At 35.6% G+C, this 24,475-nt stretch overlaps 1 protein-coding gene and 1 long non-coding RNA gene across 2 annotated transcripts in view; one reads left to right on the top strand and one right to left on the bottom strand.

Moving 5' to 3' along the window:
* The window catches only part of LOC6048947 (terminal nucleotidyltransferase 5C), a 147,476-nt gene extending 142,492 nt beyond the window's left edge, over window positions 1-4,984 (bottom strand). Inside the window, 1 exon segment of the mRNA XM_001865747.2 lies at window positions 3,544-4,984. Within this exon segment, the coding sequence (XP_001865782.2) occupies window positions 3,544-3,579 (36 nt within the window). The 5' untranslated portion in view covers window positions 3,580-4,984.
* A 13,302-nt stretch (window positions 4,985-18,286) lies between these two features.
* On the top strand, window positions 18,287-24,077 carry LOC119769874. Its single transcript, XR_005278551.1, has 3 exons — window positions 18,287-18,908; window positions 18,964-18,999; window positions 23,680-24,077. It is a non-coding gene; the product is annotated as an uncharacterized LOC119769874 (long non-coding RNA).
* The last annotated feature ends 398 nt before the right edge of the window (window positions 24,078-24,475 follow it).

The raw sequence follows: 24,475 nt of genomic DNA, 5'->3' as shown, positions 1-24,475 counted from the left end.
TTTAGAATTTTAGAATTTTAGAATTTTAGAATTTTAGAATTTTAGAATTTTAGAATTTTAAGAATTTAGAATTTAGAATTTTGAATTTAGAATTATAGAATTTTGAATTTTGAATTTTGAATTTTGAATTTGAATTTTGAATTTTGATTTTGAATTTTGAATTTTGAATTTTGAACTGAATTTTTGAATTTTGAATTTTTGAATTTTGAACCTTGAATTTTTGAACCTTTGAATTTTAGAATTTAAATTTTAATTTTGAATTTTAGAATTAGAATTTTAGAATTTTAGAATTTTAGAATTTTAGAATTTTAGAATTTTAGAATTTTAGAATTTTAGAATTTTAGAATTTTAGAATTTTAGAATTTTAGAATTTTAGAATTTTAGAATTTTTGAATTTTTGAATTTTTGAATTTTGAATATTTGAATTTTGAATTTTGGCTCTAAAAATCTATTGCAAACTAACGTAAATAAAAAATACCTGGGGTTCCATTTTTGAACGTGTTTGGCCGTGGCGAGATTTTGATAAAGTCCGCCACTTTGGCTTGCAGGCCAGTTGATGTAACGGGAAACCCTTGCGTTGCATGTCAAACAACCATTGTACAAGTTTTTCCTCCTCAGCGGTTGTGAGCACAGTTGGAGGGCCGGTGGTAAGTTTATTTTGAAACCTGTCACTCATGCGGTACTGTAATGTACCACGCGGAATATTGAAGCTGATACTCGCCCTATAAAGCGACATTACTCCGGTACGAATATGCTCGAGGGCCGCCTGCACATCTTCCTCGGAATAACAATACTCGACTGAAAAAAATTATTGAATGTTCGTGTCAGTATAACGACTGATGGATAAATAAATCAAACTTTCGAGTTTTACTGTAAATAAAAATTTAATTTAAATTTTTAGATCTGAAAATTTTGTCTATGAAGCAATTTTGCAGCATTAGTCTTTCCAATCAATTTTGGGGCTGCTTAGGGAGCGTTCTTTTATTACGTAACGCAGTTGGGAGGGGTGTCGGAGGCCGTGTTACGCCCATCCATTTTTAAATTTGTATGGAAATTTTGTTACGAGGGGGCGGGAGGATGTCTAAAAATCCGTTTTTGCGTTACGTAATAAAATAACACTTGCTTATACAAAACGGGTAAGTAAATGAATGCAATTCTGTATATTGAGAAGGGATTCTCTGACCGATTTGGTGTCTTCGGCAAAATTGTAAGTTAATAATTTCGATTTTTTTATATGTTTCAAAAAGTAGTTTGACCTATCAGCCAAAACGTGTCGCTTTTTGTCGCTGGAGAATGTGTCTATAATAGATATGATTTTTGATTTTTTTAAAGATATTCAAATTTTGACAAAAAGTTATGCTTTAAATATCAAAGTCAAATTTAGTTTTTTAATTGCATTTAAAAATATTTCTTCAAAGAAAAGAACTCAAAAAAATATTTTTGAAAATCTGAGAAGATTTTTAACAATTTATCTAAGGAACTTTGAAAATTGGACAGTTAGATTAGCCTCAGAATGAATTCGAATCAATGAAGTAAATTCTTTTAAGTGTCTGTCACCTAATAAGCCTGTAAATTTAACTAACTGTTTTTGAATTCTTTGTGAGGCTGTATCTAAGAAACTAATTGAATGGTTAAAATGTTAAATAAAAGACGATTTTCTTTCCGTGTACCTACTATTACCCGAAAAGTTCTAATCAGAACCTACAACTTTGCCGAAGACACCAAATCGGTCAGAACATTTCTTCTCAAGATACAGAATTGTATACATTTACATACCCATTTTGTATGAGCAGCCCTAAAATTGTCTTTTGACATAGGGAATGCATGGACAAAGTTTCATCCAAATTGAAAAATACTAAGATAAGACGATTTGCGAAATCGTACAGAGCCACTCAATACTTATTGGTGTAATATTTGCTTATGTTATGTTACATGTAATGTTAAAAAAGTGAAAAACTGTTTTAAAAGCAAAATTACCTACATCAAGGACAGACAATTAATTTTAGAACGCAATTACCAAACCAATAGTAAGCTCTCACCACTCGCAATTTTCCTATAGAACATCCCAAAATAATACCCTACCTTTTTCCGTGGTTTGAGACGCCGACCCAGTCTCATCGTTCTGGAGAGGAGCATCGAAGCTGCTTCTGCTGGTGAGCCCTCCGGGACCGGTCACGTTGCCGGCGTTCGGATCTTTCTCAAATAGATCACTTTCCGTTCCGGGACTGACTGCACGCCGCTGGTTGGCCGCCAGGGACGAACCGATGCTGTCAAAGCGCTGACGCTTTGGGGGGGAGCACCGAAGCTGCTGTACGATCCGGGACTGGCCGCCAGGGGACGAAACGAGGCCATCAACGCGCTGACGCCCTGGGGAGGAGCACCAAAGCAGCTGTTGCTGCCGAACGTTCCGGGACTGACCGCACGCTGCTGGTTGGCCGCCAGGGGACGAAACGAGGCCATCAACGCGCTGACGCCCTGGGGAGGAGCACCAAAGCAGCTGTTGCTGCCGAACGTTCCGGGACTGACCGCACGCTGCTGGTTGGCCGCCAGGGACGAACCGAGGCTGCCAAAGCGTTTACGCCCGGGAGAGGAACGCCGAAGCTGCTGTTCCGATCGAAGCTTGTAGTGCCGATAGTTTCGCGATAGCTGAGGTCAACTGGGTGTGACGCTGACACAAATAAACATCGCCGGCGAGCTGGAATGTCCAGGTTCTGGCTGGGTCGGCCAGGAATCGACAAATCCATCGGTTCTTCGTCTGTTTCTGAAATAAATACATTTGTTCAATTCAGTCTGCATCAAAAAATCCCTTTTTTAGCTTACCCGAAATCATTTTGCTGTTTACACTTGAAGAAAATTTTGATTTTGACACATCACAACTGTCAATCAATAATGCAAAGGGCCTAAATATTTTTTCAAAGCATTTCTTAACATCGGTTGCCAGTTTTGAGGCAAATGTTAATAAAATGGACGAAAAGATTATGCAAGCATGGACCAAGATGAGAAATAATATGTTTCAGTTTGGCAACACTGTAGTTGCGCTTGTATTGGTGTCAATTAAGAAGATTGCTCAAAAGTGTTGAAAATATGTTGGGAGCTAGTGCTTCGGCATTTTTTTAAAAGTGTATTTCTTCAATTAAAACAACATTTCGCGTAAAAAAAATTGAGAAGCTCGATGTGAAATAAACGTATGTTTAAATTGCAGCAATTAACATAATTAAAAAGTGTAAAATAGTGAGGTAAAAAGTAAAACAAAAGTGGTCTGATTCAAAGGACTATGCTTAAGCGGTCAGAAGATTTATCAGGCCGGCTTAAATGACGGTGTCAGGTAAGGAAAAAAACACGAGCCAAATACATTTTTCCTGTTTTTTGTAAAAATATAGTGTTTTTCGGATTAAATCTTTCACTAGGATGCATGCTCACTTCTTGCTCATAGTTTGGCTGGTTTGTGGCTCTTTAAAATGAGTTTATTTGTTAATTATTTAGGTTAGAAAATGCGATAGGCTGAAGATAGGTCATTGATTAAAATAGGCATAATTCCCCTACCTTCTCATTATAGGGATTTATCCAAGCAGATATCATGAAAACAAATTTCCGTCGAAGCGGTCCACAGGAAAAAGAAAACAAAAACGACGATCGGCTGCGTCGTCGTTGACGTTATTTTTTTCAACTTCTTCGGTTGTCGTAGTTGTTGCTTGTTTGCTGTAGTGGTGATTACTTGTATCTTCCACTTTTCGCCTTTCGAAGACTACGCTCTCACTCCTCCACCTCGAAACCCTTCTTCACTTTTCTCCTTCTCTCACCGTGTGTGCCCGATTTATCTTTCCGCTGCTTTCTTCTTCGATCTTCTTCTTCACCTCTCTTTCCCTAACTCACACTCGGCGACGACGACGACGGCGATCGAGAAACCACACGCGTACGTGTGTGCTAGCGGCGGTCGGTCGGTTACTAATTGCAAATTTATTTTTCCTCTAGCAAACACACACACACACAACTTTATTTGTGGTAATGTGCAGAAAAACTCCTTTTTCGCGGCTTCTTCTTCCGGCTGAACTAAATTCCGTGCGAAACTCTGCCCGCGAAACGGCGCAATCTATTGTTATCACACACGATCGCGATTGGCCCAAATACGCACCCGAATACGGACGCACGATCGGGAATTGTCGCGCAACACGATCACGGTACTCACACGAAGGTCGCAGCTGCAGCTGATCGCGAAATATCGAATTTGAGTGTCTTTTTTTGGGGTGTTAGCAGATATCTCGATCACGATCGCGACTTAGTCACTGGAGATAAACGGTACAGATTAACGCCTTTTGGGTTATGATTTTCGATGTGTGTGAGCGGTAGCAGCAGACACAGCTGGTTGATCCGCTCGTGGAGGTTTCGTTCCGACTCGGTAAGTTTCCAAAGCGAGATGATCGATTTCTCGAGATCTCGACGTCTACGACACACTGGCGCTTCAAGACACCGCACAACAGATCACACTATGTGGGCTCTCTCACGTTCCAAATTTAATCCCAAAATGCTCTGTGTACTGTGTACTATCCCACTGCTGTGACGAGCTGATCCGATTACGTCGTCCGCTTCTGTAGCTTCCGTAGAACAACCGTAAGTGATTACACCAATCGGAACTACACACTGTGTTGCACGAAAACGAAGTTGCGTGTCACGAAACGGCTAGCCAGGCTAGGATTTCGATTCCCTTGGGGTCTCTTTGGACAGATTGTAGCACGACTTGGCACCGCAAGCTCTGTCGCCACTTCTATCTATCTATCTACACAAGTGCGCGCTCCTGTTTCACCGCTCGATATCGGGCTAACACGGGGCAAGACTTTTCGTACAAACGAGGGGGTTAGGAAACACACCGGAAAGCAAGCAAAAATCGCTCAACCAATTACGCTCGACAATACTGACTGACTGACTGCACTGGACGCCTGAACTCGACTCCGCGACTACGAACCAACGACTACGCGCTTCAACGGTTCCGCAGCTCGCTGATACTCTCTCGTGTTGGGCGCGCGCGGGCGCCTTCACTCACTCTCTGCTGCCGAAAGCCCTTCTCTCCGCTCTCGCCGCCGTTTTGCGGCGAACAACCTTGCTCTCACCGACGGGGTCACTCACCAACACAACCGCAGCAAGTAGGCGATGAGCGAAAGTTGTTTTTTATTCGCGACGTGTGTGAAGCAAGTCACGCTGCAAAGGGTTGCGCTGCTACTGCGAAGCTCTACAAAGTGCCAACTCTGCGGGGAGCGGAAGGGAAAAGAAGTAAACGCGAAACAACACACAAAAAAAAATCGCATTAGAAGCTACGAAATAGTAATAAAATGTGACTGACGTAAAAGCGTGTCGCATCGAACTCGCGGGTGTTGAAGTCGTAAACATTGCAAACGGCGCAAAGGATGCACTCTGTCGCCCTCTAAAGGGATTGCACTAAATAATTCACAACATGCACTTGGGATGATGTAAAATTACGCTATTATTTGGTTCAAAAAGCATAAAAAATATCATAGCTAATACGGTACCGACTCGATTAATAAAAGGGCTTGGAAAAAATTCACATCGGATCATCAAATCACCAAAAAAAACGATGTCTTACTTTTGATTGTATGACCCCTAAACTACACAGAAAAAAATATGTGAGTAAATTCACTCAGAAAAAATGAATCACATGTAAACTCAGTTGATGTAAACGTGATATTCGAAGCAAACGATTGAATCACACGTAAAATCATGTTTTTACCTATAATTTAATGCAAATTTACATCAAATTGATTTTGAATCTAAATGTTTAATGACGTGCAAAAGTGTTACATCATAAATGGTGTAACATTCGGAAATACTTTTTGTGTGTACGTATCAGTGATTTAGAATACAGAGTTGAATCGTGAATTAATTCGAATGGTCGCTAAATTGATCGTACTTAAACGCACTTAAATGTCAAAATCAGTTGTCATTTCAATCCCGTAGTTCGACGATATCCGAACACGTGGTTTCAAGCTTTTGACAGCTGTCAGTCTTTCCAATCAGCGAATTTGAAGATGTTGGCCAGAATCGTATACAGAAAAAAAGTGAATTTACTCGACACGGAAAACATTTATCACATGTAAGCTCAGTTGATGTAAACTTGAGATTTATCGTAAACGTAAATTTGTTGCAAATTTACATGAAATTGCATTTAAATTTAAATGTTTAATTACGTGCAAAATTATTACATTATAAATGATGTAACATTCGGAAATATTTGTTGTGTGTAGTGATGAAATATATAGAAAATGCATTTAGTAATTTAAAAGGTTACCAACTATTCAAATTTGACTGAAATGTGGTCACAGAACTCGAATCTTATTTTTAATTCAAGAAAGTGAAATAAAACTATTTCTATTTTCTTGATCATATTATAATATAACTATCCAAAGTCGCATACAAACTTCGGATAAGGCCGTTGCAAATATTTTCCAACGTCAAAAATATTTTTTCGAAAACTTAAAAATCTTAATGTAATTTTAAGTGTAATTAGCTGAAAACAAATTAAAAGTGCGTTACGTTTAAAATCAGTTCTGGAGTTCTGAAGCAACACGAGAAATTGGCGAATAAGCATTTTGACAGTTTGAATTATTTTGCTATTTTCAAGCTTCAAGTAACTTTTTCTCAAAAGTCGAAGTGGGAATCAATAGCTAGCCCCCAAGCAACCGTTTAACATATTTGGTTTTGTAAAATAGTTGTCTATTGCCTGAGAAATTGCAAAATTGTTGAAGATGTACACCTAGAACTAGGCATCGGCATACGAGAAGATAAAGAGCACGATTCGGTAGTAAAATGGTACTATGTGCGGACGGAGAGGATAAATCCCGAAATTACCGAAAGTACTTTACTCGTGGGTTCATCTTCAAAAAAAGTTCATCTATCAAAAAAAAAGTACCGGTACCGAGACTCGAACCCAAGACCTTCGGCATATTGAACCGTGCCTTTGCCATAAGTGGCGATCATTTGTCCATATAAGCCACTCAATAGGATGAATTGTTCCAATGAACGAATGAACACGCGAGAGGACTATACTCTCGCAAAATAGCACTTTTCTCACGTTTCTTTTCGTGAGGATTATACCCTCGTTCTTTAACTTTGGGTGTATAAATGCTTATGCGCCCTTTTTCAATTGTTACTCCAGAGTTGATTGAAAACAAATTTGATGTTGCGTCAAAAAATGATTTTTGAATTATGTTCGTCAACATGATTTTAAAATGTTTCTGGCGAGAAATATCACAAAATGGCATTTCAAAAATGCTTTATATCTGACGGTAAGGCGGAAGCAAAATAATTTTAAAATCTAGATAACCCATGGAAGATTTGCATGTAGAAACTTGTGTTTCGCCTTCCTGATTAATAATTTGTTCGATTCAAACGGTGAAAATTGCGTTTTCCTGAAAAAAGTGTCTTCCCATATAAGGTACCATGGGAGGAGGCACATGGTAGGTCAACAAAATTTTAAAAAATTGTAAATATGCCTTGTTATACTTCGTATTTTAAAATGTTTTGCATTTCATCTACCTTTAAAAGCATAATCTTTTAAAAAAGTTTCCCGATCGATCAATCGATTTTAAAACTTTTTTGCAATCCAAATTTCAGTTTAAATCAATGATTATAGTTCCCCTCAATTTTAAAAAGAAATTTTGGGCGGGGGGACGTGAAATAATTTTTGCAATAGCCTAAACTCTGGCTCAAAAGATATCTTTGTTAGTCTTCTAAAACATATAAAAAAAAATAATTAAAAAAACGTATTTTGGGAAGTTATAAATGTATTAATTTAATAAAAACTAAAATAAAAAATCCGTTTTTTTTTTAAATTATGACTGACCACAAAATTCAATCTCAAATTACAGCTTTTCAAACATATCCATGCACATTTTGTGGTAAGGAGAGTACATGGACAAACTTTAAGCCAAATAAAAACAATGCATGGAAAAGTTGATTTACGAAAACTTAGAGAATTAAAAAAGGGGCATAACATAAGCTAGTCATAAATTTGAAATATTAAATATATGTTCAGCGAACATGAAAAATAACTTTCCTACTCACAATCCGCCTACTCACACAGAAGTTGCCCAGCCCTCTCATCGATTTGTATAAAACTTTTTCTTAAGGTGTAATTTTGGCCCCTGGATCACGAATCCGAGTTCAGCTTTTCGATATCTTGTGACGAAGAGACGGTACAACTCCTTTCGCTTTCGATCTGTTGGAGCCTGAAATAGTGATGATTCGAAAATTTGGTGTCAAGGGGAATTTTATGCAAAATTGAACCTTGTCTACTCTACAATTATGAACACCATTCATACACTTTAAAAAAATATCTGTGAAGGCTAAAAAAATTACAGAGAGTTTAAAACAATATTTTTTTTTGAAAATACGTACTTTTGGAATTTTTGGTAGGCTATCAAACCGGCCGCCTTCCCAAGATATCGAAAAATGGACCCGGGTTCGTGATCAGGGACCAAAATTACCTCTTAGGACAAAGTTCACGCATATCAAAGAAGGGTTTGAGAAACTTTTCCGATTTCGTGTGAGTTGGTAATAGCATTCCAACATTCAAGTTTCATGTATGTTACTCTGTGCTAAAATGGTCTTCTGAAATCCAATATGCATTCGGAATCGAGCTTGCCAGGAACCTAATAAACCGAGCACCAGTATCTTAATCAACCTTGGTATGTTTCTTCAATTTTCCGCACTGGCATCGCAATAACGTGTCTAAAATGTGCATTCCGGTGAAGAGGTGCAATTAGGATACCCGTTGCAACTAAACGATAGACACGCATTTGGGTACGCGGAACTAGAACGCACTCGTTGTCCGATTCGGCACGTTCAGGTTGTATTTCGGAACCGTTGTTGTCATGAATTGAACACACACACAAAATGCACCTCTCATAAAGGTACGACCCATTGATAGAGAGAGTGCTCGTGACGACCGGTTTGTTTACATTTTACACATTTTGCAGTTCGCGATTACAGAGGGCGTGAGCTTTCTTTGTTTGATCCGGGACGATTTTTGCACATCTTTCAACGGGAGTAGCGGATGTTTTGTTTGTGTAATTTTTGCTATTTTTATGCCATAACATCGAAACGAGCTGCTCGGGATAGATAACCTGAGGGCTAGGGAAGCAACTGACCGGTCGTTGTACTCTCCGTCATTAATGAACAGCTGGATTCTGCAGTAAAGTACAGTTGAAAAGGTGAAACGCGATTAGAGTTGCAGTACAAATGTACAAAAATACAAAGAAACCCAATTTTTTCAATCATTTTAGCTCTTCTATGTGCTTTTATGTTTTAATGTTTTACTTAATTTCAGAAGTTTAGTGTTTCTGGCGTTTTCAGACCTTTCAAAACTCTAATTATATCAAAAACAACGACAGTAAACCTACACAAATCTCTTTCCGCTCGCTGCTTCAATTGAAGGTCGTCAAGTATACCTAAGATTTCTTATAGAAAGAGCAAAAAAAGCAGCTGGGCACGTGCTAATTTGCCCGAAAGATGATCACCCGAGTAGCGTGAGTCGTAGCCGTACGTGTCCCACAAAATCTCGCCTAATCAGAGTTTCCCCGAATTACTGGGTTTGGTGGAATCCATTCTTGCTCGTAGTCATGTCGTGATCAAATTTCCATGCGTAATTAGATGCTCTTCTGGGAAATCTTGGTTTATTACGGGCTTCTCCACCATGGTTTCGAGAGAGAAAAAAAGTTGCTATTTCATTTCTGGAGTCCCATCGTGAACCAATTTCATTACCCCGATTTCAGGCAAATCATCGATTCATCTACCATGTCACTGGTTCTCAGAAAAGCCAGCAATCAATCTCTTGCCTTGTTGGAGGTTTTCCGAAAACGCTAAGCTTCTGCAAACAGATTTTGCGAAGCCACTCACCACTCCGCAGTGCATAACCTTGTTTCGATACTAAACTTTGGCAAGCATCATCATTACCATCATATCTTTTCAACTCAGCACAACTTTTGCTTGGTTGTGAGACCCACCACTTTCATCTACCCATACGAACTCCACCCCCTAAAAGTATACCACATGTCGCGCGGAGAGTGCCATCTACCGGCAAAGGAAAAACAGGTTCTCCCTCCCTGCCATGATTTTCCGTCCATATGTGACGATTTTTGGCCGTCTTGCGACCGGAACCGACCCGCGGTCACCTGTCCGTCCCCTGCGGCAGGTCCGGTAGGCCTCGTCTGGGCCATTCTCGAGGTCACCGGATGGCTCGGATTTGGACCACGTGCGGTCAAAGAGGAAAAAGGAAGGGGGAAAGCTCGTAGCATTTTTTCTGCAGACAGCTTCCCCCTCTCCATTGGTTGAGCGCCGTTTGGGGTTGGGGGTTCTATGGAACATCTGACTGCTCGGGTAAGGCTGATGAGGGACAGAGGAAGGTCAACCAACGCCGCGTGGTGACAAACTGAGTGCCGCACCATTCTCCGGAGCTCACTGGCTGGAAGTTCTCGTTGAGAGTTTTCAGTGAGTGCCAGAAAACGAAGGAGTTTGTCAGAGTTTGTGGTTCTCTACGGTTGCTCAGTGGCGCACCAGTGGCGTACGGTCGCGATGGTTCCAGCGACATCCAGAATATTCTGGAGAATGATGCATTTATTCCATTTTATTATTATTTTTCAAATCTTTTGAATATTTTGTTGGATTCTGTTTAAATTTGTAGTTCATTTTTGAAACTGGAAATGCATGTTTTCGTTTGATTGGCAAATATAAATTGATTAAGGTACTTGTTTTATAGAAGCACTAATTTAAAGAAATATATTCTGATAACTCTGACTCTCTGTCAACTAACAAAAATCCATAAACATTGCCATGATCAATGATATTGTAATCATAAGTAAGGATGCTCCTTTGAATTGAACCTCCAAAATTTCATCATGAAACTTTCTCAAATCAAGATAAGGTCCTAAGATACATTTCGATTGGTACACAGGATTCATCGAAACTATTTCCCAAAGTATAAACAAACTTTTTTTATCAAGACTAACATTTCAAAAAAGCCAAACATCCAATATGACGCTCTTTTGAAAAGAAAGTCTCGATAAAAAAAATCGAAAAGGTTAAAAAAAAGATTTGGGTTAGACTTAAAACATAAATTTTCTTTTTTTTTTCATTAAGCCTCTGTATCCAACCAGAGGTTACCAGAGGTCCAATCTTCAATGTCTCGAAGACAATTTTATAGCAATTTTTTAAACCCATTCATAATATATAAATATAATCAGAAATGGTCACTCATGGTTAATATTTTCAAAATCGAAAAACTGCAAATATTTCACGCAAATATTTATTATAAACGAGGCACTTTATCGAAAAATCTGTAAAGTATTTTCGATTGCAAATTCAAATTTTCATAAAAAATGAGGTAAAAAACTAACTAAATCCACCTATGTGGTTGAAGCCTTCCTCACAACAATGGCTGTACACAAGTTTCATATTAGATCCGGCTTCCAAAAAGTACATCGATATCACTTAAGTGGCCATATTTCAAGACAGGGTTGCCAGATCTTCAATGTTTTGAGCTCGTTGGAAAGGTTTTTTGGTAACCTAACCAACGATGGGTCGGATGATGGACCTGGACATAGTTTACATACATTTAAATGAGATCCGGCTTCAGAAAAACCCATAAATGTCATATAAGTGCCCATATCTCGAGACAGGGTTGCCAGATCTTCAATGTTTTGCACTCGTTGGAAAGGTCTTTTGATAACCTAACCAACGTTGGGTCGGATGATGGACCTGGACATAGTTCACATACATTTAAGTGAGACCCGGCTTCAAAAAAGTATATAAATATCACTAAAGTGGCCATATCTCGAGACAGGGTTGCCAGTTCTTCAATGTTTTGCACTCATTGGAAAGGACTTTCAATAACCTAACCAACAATAGGTCGGATAGTGGATCCGGACATAGTTTACCTACATTTAAGTGAGATCCGGCTTCAAAAAAGTACATCAATATCACTTAAGGGGCAATATCTCGAGACAGGGTTGCCAGATCTTCAATGTTTTGGACTCGTTCGAAAGGTCTTTTGATGACCTAACCAACAATAGGTCGGATGGTGGATCCGGATATAGTTTACATACATTTAAGTGAGATCCGGCTTCAAAAAGTACATCAATATCACTTAAGAGGCCATATCTCGACACAGGGTTGCCAGATCTTCAATGTTTTAAACCCGTTGGAAAGGTATTTTGATAACCTAACCAACGTCGGGTCGGATAGTGGAGCCGGACATAGTTTACATACATTTAAGTGAGATCCGGCTTCAAAAAAGTACATCAATATCACTTAAGTGGCCATATCTCGAGACAGGGTTGCCAGATGTTCAATGTTTTAGACTCGTTAAAAAGATATTTTGATAACCTAACTAACAATGGGTCGGATGGTGGATCCGGACATAGTTTACCTACATTTAAGTGAGATCCGGCTTTAAAAAAGTACATCAATATCACTTAAGTGGCCATATCTCGAGACAGGGTTGCCAGATCTTCAATGTTTTAGACTCATTGGAAAGGTCTTTTGATAAGTTAACCAACAATAGGTCGGATGGTGGATCCGGACATAGTTAACATACATTTAAGTGAGATTCGGCTTCAAAAAAGTACATCAATATCACTTAAGGGGCCATATCTCGAGACAGGGTTGCCAGATCTTCAATGTTTTAGACTCGTTGGAAAGGTCTTTCGATAACCTAACTAACGATGGGTCGGATGATGGACCCGGACATTGTTTACATACAGTTAAGTGAGATCCAAATATATGAGAAAACACATTTTTATACATTACTTTTGAACTACTTATCGAAACTTCAATCTGTATAAAACTCAATCTATGGGACCCTAAACCAAGTCGAATGCAACAAGTTCGGGTCAAATCGGTTCAGCCAGTGCCGAGAAACATGAGCTAGTTTGTTGGTCACATACATACATACACACACACATACACACAGACATTTGTTCAGTTTTCGATTCTGAGTCGATATGTATACATGAAGGTGGGTATACGATGTTTTTATACGAAGTTCATTTTTAGAGCAGGATAGCCTTACCTCAGTGAGGAAGGCAAGATGTATGTTAAAAATTTTGATTGATTTCCAGAATTCATTATTTTTTTCAAAAAAAAAAAACAATAATAAATAGGCGGCAATATGTTTGACCATTCTTCTCTATGGCTCAATAGTTGCGGGTTTTGGTCACCTAAAACATATCAAAAACTCTCGAAAATCAAAAAACACCAATTTTGAGAAATTAAGTTTCAATGAAACAAATTAATTAAAATCGGCACGATTTTTTTTCGTTTTTCTTTTTTCTGAACAGTTTTCATCAATATCTACAACTTTGCCAAAGACACTAAGTTGATCAGAAAATTCCTTGAAACCTTACAGATTTTCGAACATTTACGTGCCATTTTTGTGTGGACAGCTGTCAAAATTGTATGGAGACTTGTATGGGTGAACCATTGACACAAAATGGCTTCTTTGGTCATAGGGAAGGCCCCCAAAAAGTTTGAGCCAAATAAAAAATTAAAAATAAATAAAAATGGTCGAAATCGATCGATTTCGTAGAGAATTGCTCGGCAGTGATCAGAAATGGTTTTTAATCGTGTTTTTTACCGTTCTTCTATGTAATTTTGCTTGCAGAATCAGAATCTGCCCAGAATTAAGTTAAAGTGTTCAATTATTAATTTTTGGTCATGTTTTGGGTTTATATGACAATTTTACAATTTAGCAATCAATGCAGTTTGCCCTTTTAAGAAACATTTATGTTCAAAATTTGCAACATTTTAACCATAAAATGGCTGTAACTTAAGTCCAAAGAAAGTAAGAGCTCAGAATGTATTCAATTCAGCACTTTTCTATGAGCAATTACATTCGAAAAGAGCATAAACCGAAAAAAAGTTCTCCGATCGGGCTCAATATTTTTCATAATTAGACCCGTTCTAGGGTGGTTCCAAAAATGCAGTTTTTATCAATTTTCGCAAAAACCACATTTAAAAAAATCATAACTCCGTACCATTTCATCTGATCTGCAACTGATGCAAATGAAAGGTGAATAGTTGGCTTATAGTTGGAATTTGAGGACCAAAAAAACCAGCCGAGTATTCGAAAAAGTTGTATGAAAACATAAAAAGACCAGAAAACTTACGTCTGAAAATATGTTTATCAGATTCCCCAGTAAATTTTACGATTATTATCCGAAGTTTCGATTATCCGAAGTTCGATTTTCCGAAGGTTTGTTTGGGCCTTCAGATAATCGAACCACGAACAAAAAAAAAATTTCGTATTTTTTTTTTCATTTTCTTGTTTTTAACATAAAATTCGAGTTCTTCGACCCCATTTTAGTCAAAGTTGTTGATTACATATTAAAAAATAAAATGCATTTTTTAAATATTTCATCACCGTCATTTTGGCCACCATCATGGATTTTAAAATTCTTAATCATTCTAGCGTAGTTTATGGCTCGAGAAGTAAAAATTAGACAAAAAGTTTTTTTTTTTCGTGATTCGATTACCCGAAGTGAATTTTCGAGGCCTTCGGATAATCAAGACTGGACTGTATATTTGTTTGTTTACACTTCGGCTTTGGCCCATTTACATTGTTTTGCTTGATTTAGTCTCACGCGCCCGGGAAATGCATTTGTTTGATCTCTACAGATTTGGTGCACAACCAACCAGCCGAGACCGAGGACTTCTTGGGCAATCTCGCCTTTTTGCCAAGTCGTTGTCGTCAACCGGGGTAATGTGGCCAAGTGAATGGGTAGTCTAGTCGCATGACTTCAAAACGCTAGAGTTTATAAGGTTGAACGAAAGCAGATTTTGAGAATGTTTCCAGAGTAGCTAAATTTGTTTTAAATAAATTTTATATTTATTTATATTTATGAAACTCCACACAAATGCACAAATACCACCACCACTACACGCTGACTAGGACTTTCGATAATCGATTTAGATTGATGGCTGATGATTGTGCCAATAATCGGTAGAGAGGCCGATGCTAATTTATTGTCTTTCGGTCCCTTTTTAGGTCATTCTGAAAGGCGGTGGCGGCCACTTCTTTTGCATGGTTAGTAGCAGCCTTAGTTCGTTGGGGTGTCAACTGAACAAAGTGATTGATAGTAAAGTTGTAGCAGCAGCGATAGGTGACTTTGAACTAGGCGTTTTGATCCCTGCAGAAGTGAGCCAGCCAAAATTGGGATTTAAGTTGTTTGAAAGCAAATTGTTGCAATCATACGAAGTTCGTTTTTTTCGATGGTCTAGTTTAGACATTTAGAAGAAAAAAAATCGATAGCCAGAAGCTAACTTTCCTATCAGAATGAGGACATCAAATGATATTAGCCATGCTACCTGCAATGACAAAGTTTAGTTCTCAAGTTTAAGCATTAAAACTGCATCCACTCACTGTCCTAAAAACCAACAAATCGATCGAAGTCAGGCAAAACTAAAACGAATAAACAACCGACAGTGTAGGGCACGAGTACGACCGCGGCGTCGGCATTCAGGGGGGGGACCAACTGACCACCAACTCCAGTGCCCAGGTAGTGGACGTAGGTCGTGAGAGGGGCCGGCAGCGACGTGCGCAAACGTTCTTGATATAATTTTAAAATTTTTCACTTTCAAATCCTTTGCACGTATGAAGTCACGCGTCGCGCTGTTGCCATACGCGAAGCCCCCAAACAGCCCCAGCAGGTTCCTCCTCTACCCTTCAAAGTTTTGCTCCAATGCGACACGGTTTGCCATTCACTCGCACACGTTTCAGGTTCTCCGTCGCGGGGTGGCAGGTCCACCAACACCGGCCTACCTGCCTCTCGCGAACCCCGCGGTCAACTTCTTGGGGATTCTCCCGCAGTCGGTGGTTCAATGGTGGTGGTCAAAAAGTTGCAAACGCTCGCAGCTCTCCTCGGGTGAGTTCCCGTGGCAGAACAACAGAAGCCACCAGGGCAGTTCTTCGGGAAATTGGCATTGGTTTCTCACTTTCTAACTCTAACTTTCGTCGTTCTTGTTGCCTCGATATTCTTCCTAGCTCGATGAATCCCTTCCTCGGTGGTCTCTTGGATTTCATTAGCTCCAAAAAGACTCTCCCGTTGTCAATATATTCTCTTTCTCATGGACATTTTTCTTCGCGAAATGGAGGGTATGTACAATTTCGCAGAGAACAGTTCTCTACCCCACCTAAGGAGTTCACACCACAGCCACCCGAACGAACTCACGAGCGAGTTGCTGCTAGAGGTCCACGAGTTGTTCGAGGGTCCGCCGCAATCAACCCTCAAAGAACGCGCAAGAGTTCTGAAGCAGCGAGTAGAAACAAGAGTGTCTATGATCACAACACTCGCAGGCACGGAGTGCACGGAAAACCGGTCCAAAACAACGCTGCCGTCGCCGACGACGACCGACGGCACGGGAAGAACACAGAGCAACTCTGAGGGGAGATGCTATCCGAAGGCTTGGGTTGACCAACAGGAGATTGGCTGGTTCTAAGCCCAGCTGGGGTTTCGTTGATGGTTATTGGAGAACTCAGCTGGAGCAATTAATAGATTTGTAACGTGTAACGTGTAACGATTTCTTTGTCGTAATGTGCAGATTTATCATAAACTTCATCTGAATTAAGACAAATTCCGAAAATCATTTTACTTGGCATTGCTTCTGATAACTTAAAGTAGAATAAACTAATTAATGATACACTCCTCTTATATCTTTTTAGCTACCCTTGAAAGTGATAAAGTCTGTTCAACGTTCAACGAAGTATTTACTTTCTCAACTCGATATTGAACTTTCGTCATTTTTCGACATTGGATGGGCAGTAGGGTGACAACAAAAAGATTTACATCAGGGACACCCTCTAACTCGATTTCTCAGCCAAAATTTGCATCTGTACCAATTTTGAGCCAAATCAGACAAAGTTTAAGAGTCGCTTTTTGCCTTCTTCGCCTCAATGAGGAAAGGCTATAAAATCACTCGAAAAATGAACTTCTTTATTTGACCTCGTAGACCCACCTTCACGTATACCTATCGACTCAGAATCAAATTCTGAACATATGTCTGTGCGTGTGTATGTCTGTAAGTCCGTGCACCGAAAAATATGCACACGATTATCTCCGGACAGGCTGAACCGATTTGGACCGTGTTGGTCTCATTCGATCCGTCTTGGGGTCCCACAAGACCCTAGTTAATATTATGAAGTTTAAAAAAGTACTTCAAAAGTTATGCTTAAAAAAATGATTTTAGCTAAACTTCTGAAGATTGTAAAAATGGTGTTTTTTTTTTGTAAGAAACCCCGTCATGCTATATATTGTTAGAAAGGTATAAGACCTTTCCAACGCATCCAAAATGTTGATGATCTGACAACCCTATCAAAAGTTATGAGCACTTATGTGATATTTTTACACTTTTTTGAGGCCGGATCTCAAATATTTTGATGAAAACGTTGTCCGGATCTATCATGGATCTATCGTTGGATAGGTAATCAAAAGACTTTTCCAACGAGCCCAAAAGATTGAAGATCTGACAACCATATCAAAAGTTATAAGTACTTTAGTGTTTTCATTACACTTTTTTGAGGCCGGATCTCAGATATTTTGATAAAACAAAGTGTTATTTATTCACTTTTATGAAGTTGTTTAGTGTATTAACTTTTATGAATGCAAGGAAGGCACCAACCACCTAAAGGTGGATTAAGTAACGTTTTATCATTGAAGTTTATATGGGAACATCGTTTCAATATTCTTCTGCCAGATGGCGCGGCTTTGACATTATTTTGGGAAATTCAATTCCATACAACTTTGCCCAAGGGTGCAAAACGATCCGAGTATATCCTGATTTTTGGTGATTTTTAAAAAAAAAAATATGGTCTTATACACTTTCTATATACCAGGGCTGCGCAGTCGGGTCATGTTTTATACGACTCCGACTCCGACTCCGGCTTTCTGAGTTAAGCGGACTTCGACTCCGACTCCGGCTCCGGCTTTCAGCTTCATACGACTCCGACTCCGACTCCAACTCCGGCCTACCAAATCTAGCCGACTCCGACTCCGACTCCAGCTTGTAAAAAATGGTTGACTCCGACTCCGACTCCAACACAAACTCAATATTAAGAACATCTAAAAAAATGTTTAAATAAAATCTCCATTTCTCTAACTATTCTTCACCGATTAGATATTTTGAAGGTTATTTTGCAACTTTTCTTCGATAGACATAGTCAATTCTTTAAGCACATGCAAACTCTGTTCACAACTTAGAATTAATCAGCTGTTTAAAGGTACACGGAACAAAATCTGGTCAGCGAATCCGAAAAATATTTGCGACGAATTCGGAAACATGGAAAGTTTGCGTATTCATCAGCGATGTTTGCAGATTTGGAAAAATTGCTTCCGATATCGAAACAAAATGCTTTCAAAATCGAAAACATCTTGTTGCCGGTTAATTTGAGCGTGTACCATGCCGCAGCCAATGCGTTACGAAATGTCAGAATCAGCTGCGCAAGAGAGAAAAGCAAAACAACAATCTCTTGCACGCTTGTTTGTTTTTTTTTCGACTCGTGCATTTCGTTGGTTTTTCGCCGCGATTTCGGTGCATTTAATCCGCTTTGCTGTCCAACCCAGTCCGCCGCCGTTGGATACACCGGACTCCACTGACCTTTTTCTACTCTATAACTGGAATCTGGTCAGTACCCGGTTATCTGTAGAGTCCCCATCCGCGAAGAGTTCCGCGTGATACTGCGCATCCCTTAGAAAGTCGTTCCTTCAAGGGAAACACAACGGCCACGGATTACGCCGGTGGTAACAGCCGCGGCAGATGTGCTTCCTGGCCACTCTAAGAAAAATCTCTGGCAGCTGCCGTTGTTTTCGAAAAGCTGGTTCAAAGTTTTGTTCAGATTTCGTGATTGCAAGGTTAGTATCAATCGTGAAAATTTGTAAACATTGGGTAAAAATGTTTCGGTTTCAGCTTCCTTCTCCCGGACACCAAGAACGAGCACCTGGAGTAACATCCCTCGGCAGGACCAAGCATCCTCCTCCTCCTCCTCCTCCTCCTCCTCCACCTCCTCCTCCTCCTCCTCCTCCTCCTCCTCCTCCTCCTCCTCCTCCTCCTCCTCCTCCTCCTCCTCCTCCTCCTCCTCCTCCTCCAAACCTCCAAAATCCAAAAATACAAAAATACAAAAATACAAAAAAATACAAAAATACAAAAATACAAAAATACAAAAATACAAAAATACAAAAATACAAAAATACAAAAATACAAAAATACAAAAATACAAAATACAAAAATACAAAAATACAAAAATACAAAATACAAAATACAAAAATACAAAATACAAAAATACAAAAATACAAAAATACAAAAATACAAAAATACAAAAATACAAAAATACAAAAATACAAAAATACAAAAATACAAAAATACAAAAATACAAAAATACAAAAATACAAAAAATACAAAAATACAAAAATACAAAAATACAAAAATACAAAATACAAAAATACAAAAATACAAAAATACAAAAATACAAAAATACAAAAATACAAAAATACAAAAATACAAAAATATAAAAAATACAAAAATACAAAAATACAAAAATACAAAAATACAAAAATACAAAAATACAAAAATACAAAAATACAAAAATACAAAAATACAAAAATACAAAAATACAAAAATACAAAAATACAAAAATACAAAAATAAAAAATAAAAAATACAAAAATACAAATACAAAATAAATACAAAAATACAAAAATAAAAAATACAAAAATACAAAAATACAAAAATACAAAAATAAAAAATACAAAAATACAAAAAATACAAAAATACAAAAATACAAAAATACAAAAATACAAAAATACAAAAATACAAAAATACAAAAATACAAAAATACAAAAATACAAAAATACAAAAATACAAAAATACAAAAATACAAAAATACAAAAATACAAAAATACAAAAATACAAAAATACAAAAATACAAAATACAAAAATACAAAAATACAAAATACAAAATACAAAAATAAAAATACAAAAATACAAAAATACAAAAATACAAAAATACAAAAATACAAAAATACAAAAATACAAAAATACAAAAATACAAAAATACAAAAATACAACAATACAAAAATACAAATTTTAGAATTTTAGAATTTTAGAATTTTAGAATTTTAGAATTTTAGAATTTTAGAATTTTAGAATTTTAGAATTTTAGAATTTTAGAATTTTAGAATTTTAGAATTTTAGAATTTTAGAATTTTAGAATTTTAGAATTTTAGAATTTTAGAATTTTAGAATTTTAGAATTTTAGAATTTTAGAATTTTAGAATTTTAGAATTTTAGAATTTTAGAATTTTAGAATTTTAGAATTTTAGAATTTTAGAATTTTAGAATTTTAGAATTTTAGAATTTTAGAATTTTAGAATTTTAGAATTTTAGAATTTTAGAATTTTAAATTTTAGAATTTTAGAATTTTAGAATTTTAGAATTTTAGAATTTTAGAATTTTAAATTTTAGAATTTTAGAATTTTAGAATTTAGAATTTTAGAATTTTAGAATTTTAGAATTTTAGAATTTTAGAATTTTAGAATTTTAGAATTTTGAATTTTGAATTTTGAATTTTGAATTTTGAATTTTGAATTTTTGAATTTGAATTTGAATTTTGAATTTTGAATTTTGAATTTTGAATTTGAAAGAATTTTAGAATTTAAGAATTTTAAATTTTAGAATTTTAGAATTTTAGAATTTTAGATTTTAGAATTTTAGAATTTTAAAGAATTTTAGAATTTTAGAATTTTAGAATTTTAGAATTTTAGAATTTTAGAATTTTAGAATTTTAGAATTTTAGAATTTTAGAATTTTAGAATTTTAGAATTTTAGAATTTTAGAATTTTAGAATTTTAGAATTTTAGAATTTTAGAATTTAGAATTTTAGAATTTTAGAATTTTAGAATTTTAGAATTTTAGAATTTTAGAATTTTAGAATTTTAGAATTTTAGAATTTTAGAATTTTAGAATTTTAGAATTTTAGAATTTTAGAATTTTAGAATTTTATAATTTTAGAATTTTAGAATTTTAGAATTTTAAAATTTTAAAATTTTAGAATTTTAGAATTTTAGAATTTTAGAATTTTAGAATTTTAGAATTTTAGAATTTTAGAATTTTAGAATTTTAGAATTTTAGAATTTTAGAATTTTAGAATTTTAGAATTTTAGAATTTTAGAATTTTAGAATTTTAGAATTTTAGAATTTTAGAATTTTAGAATTTTAGAATTTTAAATTTTAGAATTTTAGAATTTTAGAATTTTAGAATTTTAGAATTTTAGAATTTTAGAATTTTAGAATTTTAGAATTTTAGAATTTTAGAATTTTAGAATTTTAAAAATTTAGAATTTTAAAATATCAGAATTTTAAAATATAAGAGTTTTAAAATTTTAGAATTTTAGAAAACTTTAGAGAATTTTAGAGAATTTTTGAGAATTTAAGAGAATTTTAGAGAAATTCAGAGAATTTCAGAGAGTTTTAGAGAATGGTAGAGAATTTTAGAGAATTTTAGAGAATTTTAGAGAATTTTAGAGAATTTTAGAGAATTTTAGACAATTTTAGAGAATTTTAGACAATTTTAGAGAATTTTAGACAATTTTAGAGAATATTAGAGATTTTAAGAGTATTTTATAGAATTTTAGAGAATTTTAGAAAATTTTGAGAATTTTAGAGTATTTTTGATTTTTTTAAAGAATTTTTGATAATTGTTGAGAATTTTAGAGATTTTTAGAGAATTTAAGAGAATTTTAGAGAAGTTTTTAGAATTTTTGATAATTTTAGAGAATTTTTGAAGTTTTTTGAGAGTTTAAGAAAATATTAGAGGATTTTAAAGAATTTTTTTTAAATCTTCATCATCCCGGTACGAGAATCGAACTCACGACCTTTGGAATGGAAATCCAGCACGCCGTTAGTCGAAACCTATCCCCTACCGGTCAGTATTCCCATTGAGTAGATTTACTCTTTGAAGGGATCTGACTTTGCCGAGCCAGACAGGAATCGAACCCATCACCTTCCGCTTACAAGGCAAAACCCGCCGAAACCTCACGGCAACGGAAGCTCGTTTAAAATTTTAGAGAATTTTAGAGAAATTAAGAGAATTTTTCAGAATTTTTTAAATTTTTTAATAATTTTTAATAATTTTTGAAATTTTTTGAGAATTTTTGAAGTTTTATGAGAATTTTAGAAAATTTTAGAGAATTTTAGAGAATTTTTAAATATTTTAGAGAATTTCGGAGAATTTTTGAAAATTTTTGATACTTTTTGATGATTTTTGATAATTTTTGATAATTTTTAATATCTTTTGATGATTTTTGATGATTTTTGATAATTTTTGATAATTTTTGGTAATTTTTGGTAATTTTTGATAATTTTTGGTAATTTTTGGTAATTTTTGATAATTTTTGGTAAGTTTTGATAATTTTTGATATTTTTTGATATTTTTTGATTATTTTTGATAATTGTTGATAATTTTTGATAATTTTTGATAATTTTTGATAATTTTTGATAATTTTTCATAATTTTTGATTATTTTTGATAATTTTTGATAATTTTTGATATTTTTTGAAGTTTTTTTTTTTAGAATTTAAGAGAATTTTAGAGGATTTTAGAAAATTTTAAAGAAATTTAGAGAATTCTAGAGGAGTTTAGAGAAATTTTAGAGAATTTAAGAGAATTTTAACAGAATTTTTAATTTTTAACAATTTTTGTAGATTTTTGAGATTTTTTGAGATTTTTTGAAAATTTTAGAGAATTTTAGAGAGTTTTAGAGAATTTCAGAGAATTTTAGATAATTTTAGTGAATTTTAGAGAAATTTTGATAATTTTAGATAACTTTATTGAATTTTGGAGAATTCAAGAGATTTTTAGAGAATTTTACAGAATTTTAGAGAATTTTTGATAATTTTAGAAAGTTTTAGAGAGTTTAAGAGAATTTTAGAGAATTTTAGAGAATTTTAGAGAATTTTAGAGAATTTTAGAGAATTTTAGAGAATTTTGGAGAATTTTAGAGAATTTTAGAGAATTGTAGAGAATTCTTGAGAATTTTCAAGATTTTTAATAATTTTTGAGAATTTTTGAGAATTTCAGAAAGTTTTAGAGAATTTTAGTGAATTTTAGAGAATTTTAGAAAATTTTAGAAAATTTTAAAGAAATTTAGAGAATTCTAGAGAAATTTAGAGAATTTTAAGAGAATTTTAGAGAATTTTAAGAGAATTTAGGAGAATTTTATAGAATTTTTAAGAATTTTTGAGAATTTTTTAAAAATTTTGAAGTTTTTTGAGAATTTTAGACAATTTTTGAATATTTTAGAGAATTTCGGAAAATTTTAGAGAATTTTAGAGAATTTTAGAGAATTTTAAGAGAATTTTAGAAAATTTTAGATAATTTGAGAGAATTTGAGAAAAATTTAGAGGATTTTAGAGAATTTTAGTGAATTTTTAAGAATTTTTGAGAATTTTTGAAGTTTTTTGAGACTTTTAGATAGTTTTGGAGAATTTTTGAGAATTGAAACTGTAAGGTTAAAAAGGGCCCGATTCCGTTTTTACAATAATTTTTTAGAATTTCAGAGTTTTTTTTTTATTCTAAAAAAGTCGAAGAACGATAATATTGAAATTTAATTTGGTGTTCTCTTTCGCAGCCTACGGCTCGCAGTTGCACCGTGAGTTCAGCAAACACCTTCACAGATCCAACTGCTGGCGGAGATTCTGGGAACTTGTTCCAGGCGGACGGTCTTCTAGTGGAGGCCACTCCGCTCAAGTCGATTCTCGAGGTGAAGGTCGGCGGTCAACCTCCAGGGCTTCTGGCGGTACGCGAATCCGCTCAAGGGACGTGCCAGCTCGTTGCGCGACGCTGGAAATCAGCCAGATTGACGACCCGAGCATGCTGCACCGGTCTCAGCACCTCTATCCGGGTGGCCCCGACGCCGAGTAACATGCTAACGGTGGCACCGACGCCCAGCAGTAACCTGCTGCCCCGCGGACATCCAGGACGACTAGATCAGAATAACCGAAATTCCGTAGTAAACCACTCAAACAATTGCTTTGATTTTGTTTTGAATTATGAATAAATAAATAAAAACATTGAAACCTTTTCTTCTTCTTCTTATTTCCATCCAAAATTTGAAAAGCAACGGTCAATTCAAAACAGAAAATATTGTAGTGGCTGCGTGCTGCGTACTTTTGGCAGGCATGCGTTACGGCGTTACGTTTGCGATATCGAAAATCACCGTTTGCGATATTGGAAGCAATGCTTCCTGCTGACGGGTGTAAACGGAGGTTTGCGATTGGTAGAGCAAATCGGAAGCAAAGTTTGCGATTCCGCAAACCGGATTTTGTTCCGTGTAGTCCACAGTCAGCTTAAAATTACTTCACACAAGTAATGCTTTAACAACGAAATAAATGAAAAGTATTAATCACATCACTCACATGTTCAGC

Source organism: Culex quinquefasciatus, chromosome 3 (genome assembly GCF_015732765.1).
Source record: "Culex quinquefasciatus strain JHB chromosome 3, VPISU_Cqui_1.0_pri_paternal, whole genome shotgun sequence".
Classification (NCBI taxonomy): Eukaryota; Metazoa; Arthropoda; class Insecta; order Diptera; family Culicidae; genus Culex; species Culex quinquefasciatus.
Note: the sequence above shows the minus strand (reverse complement) of the source record. Positions and strands in the feature narration are given on the sequence as shown.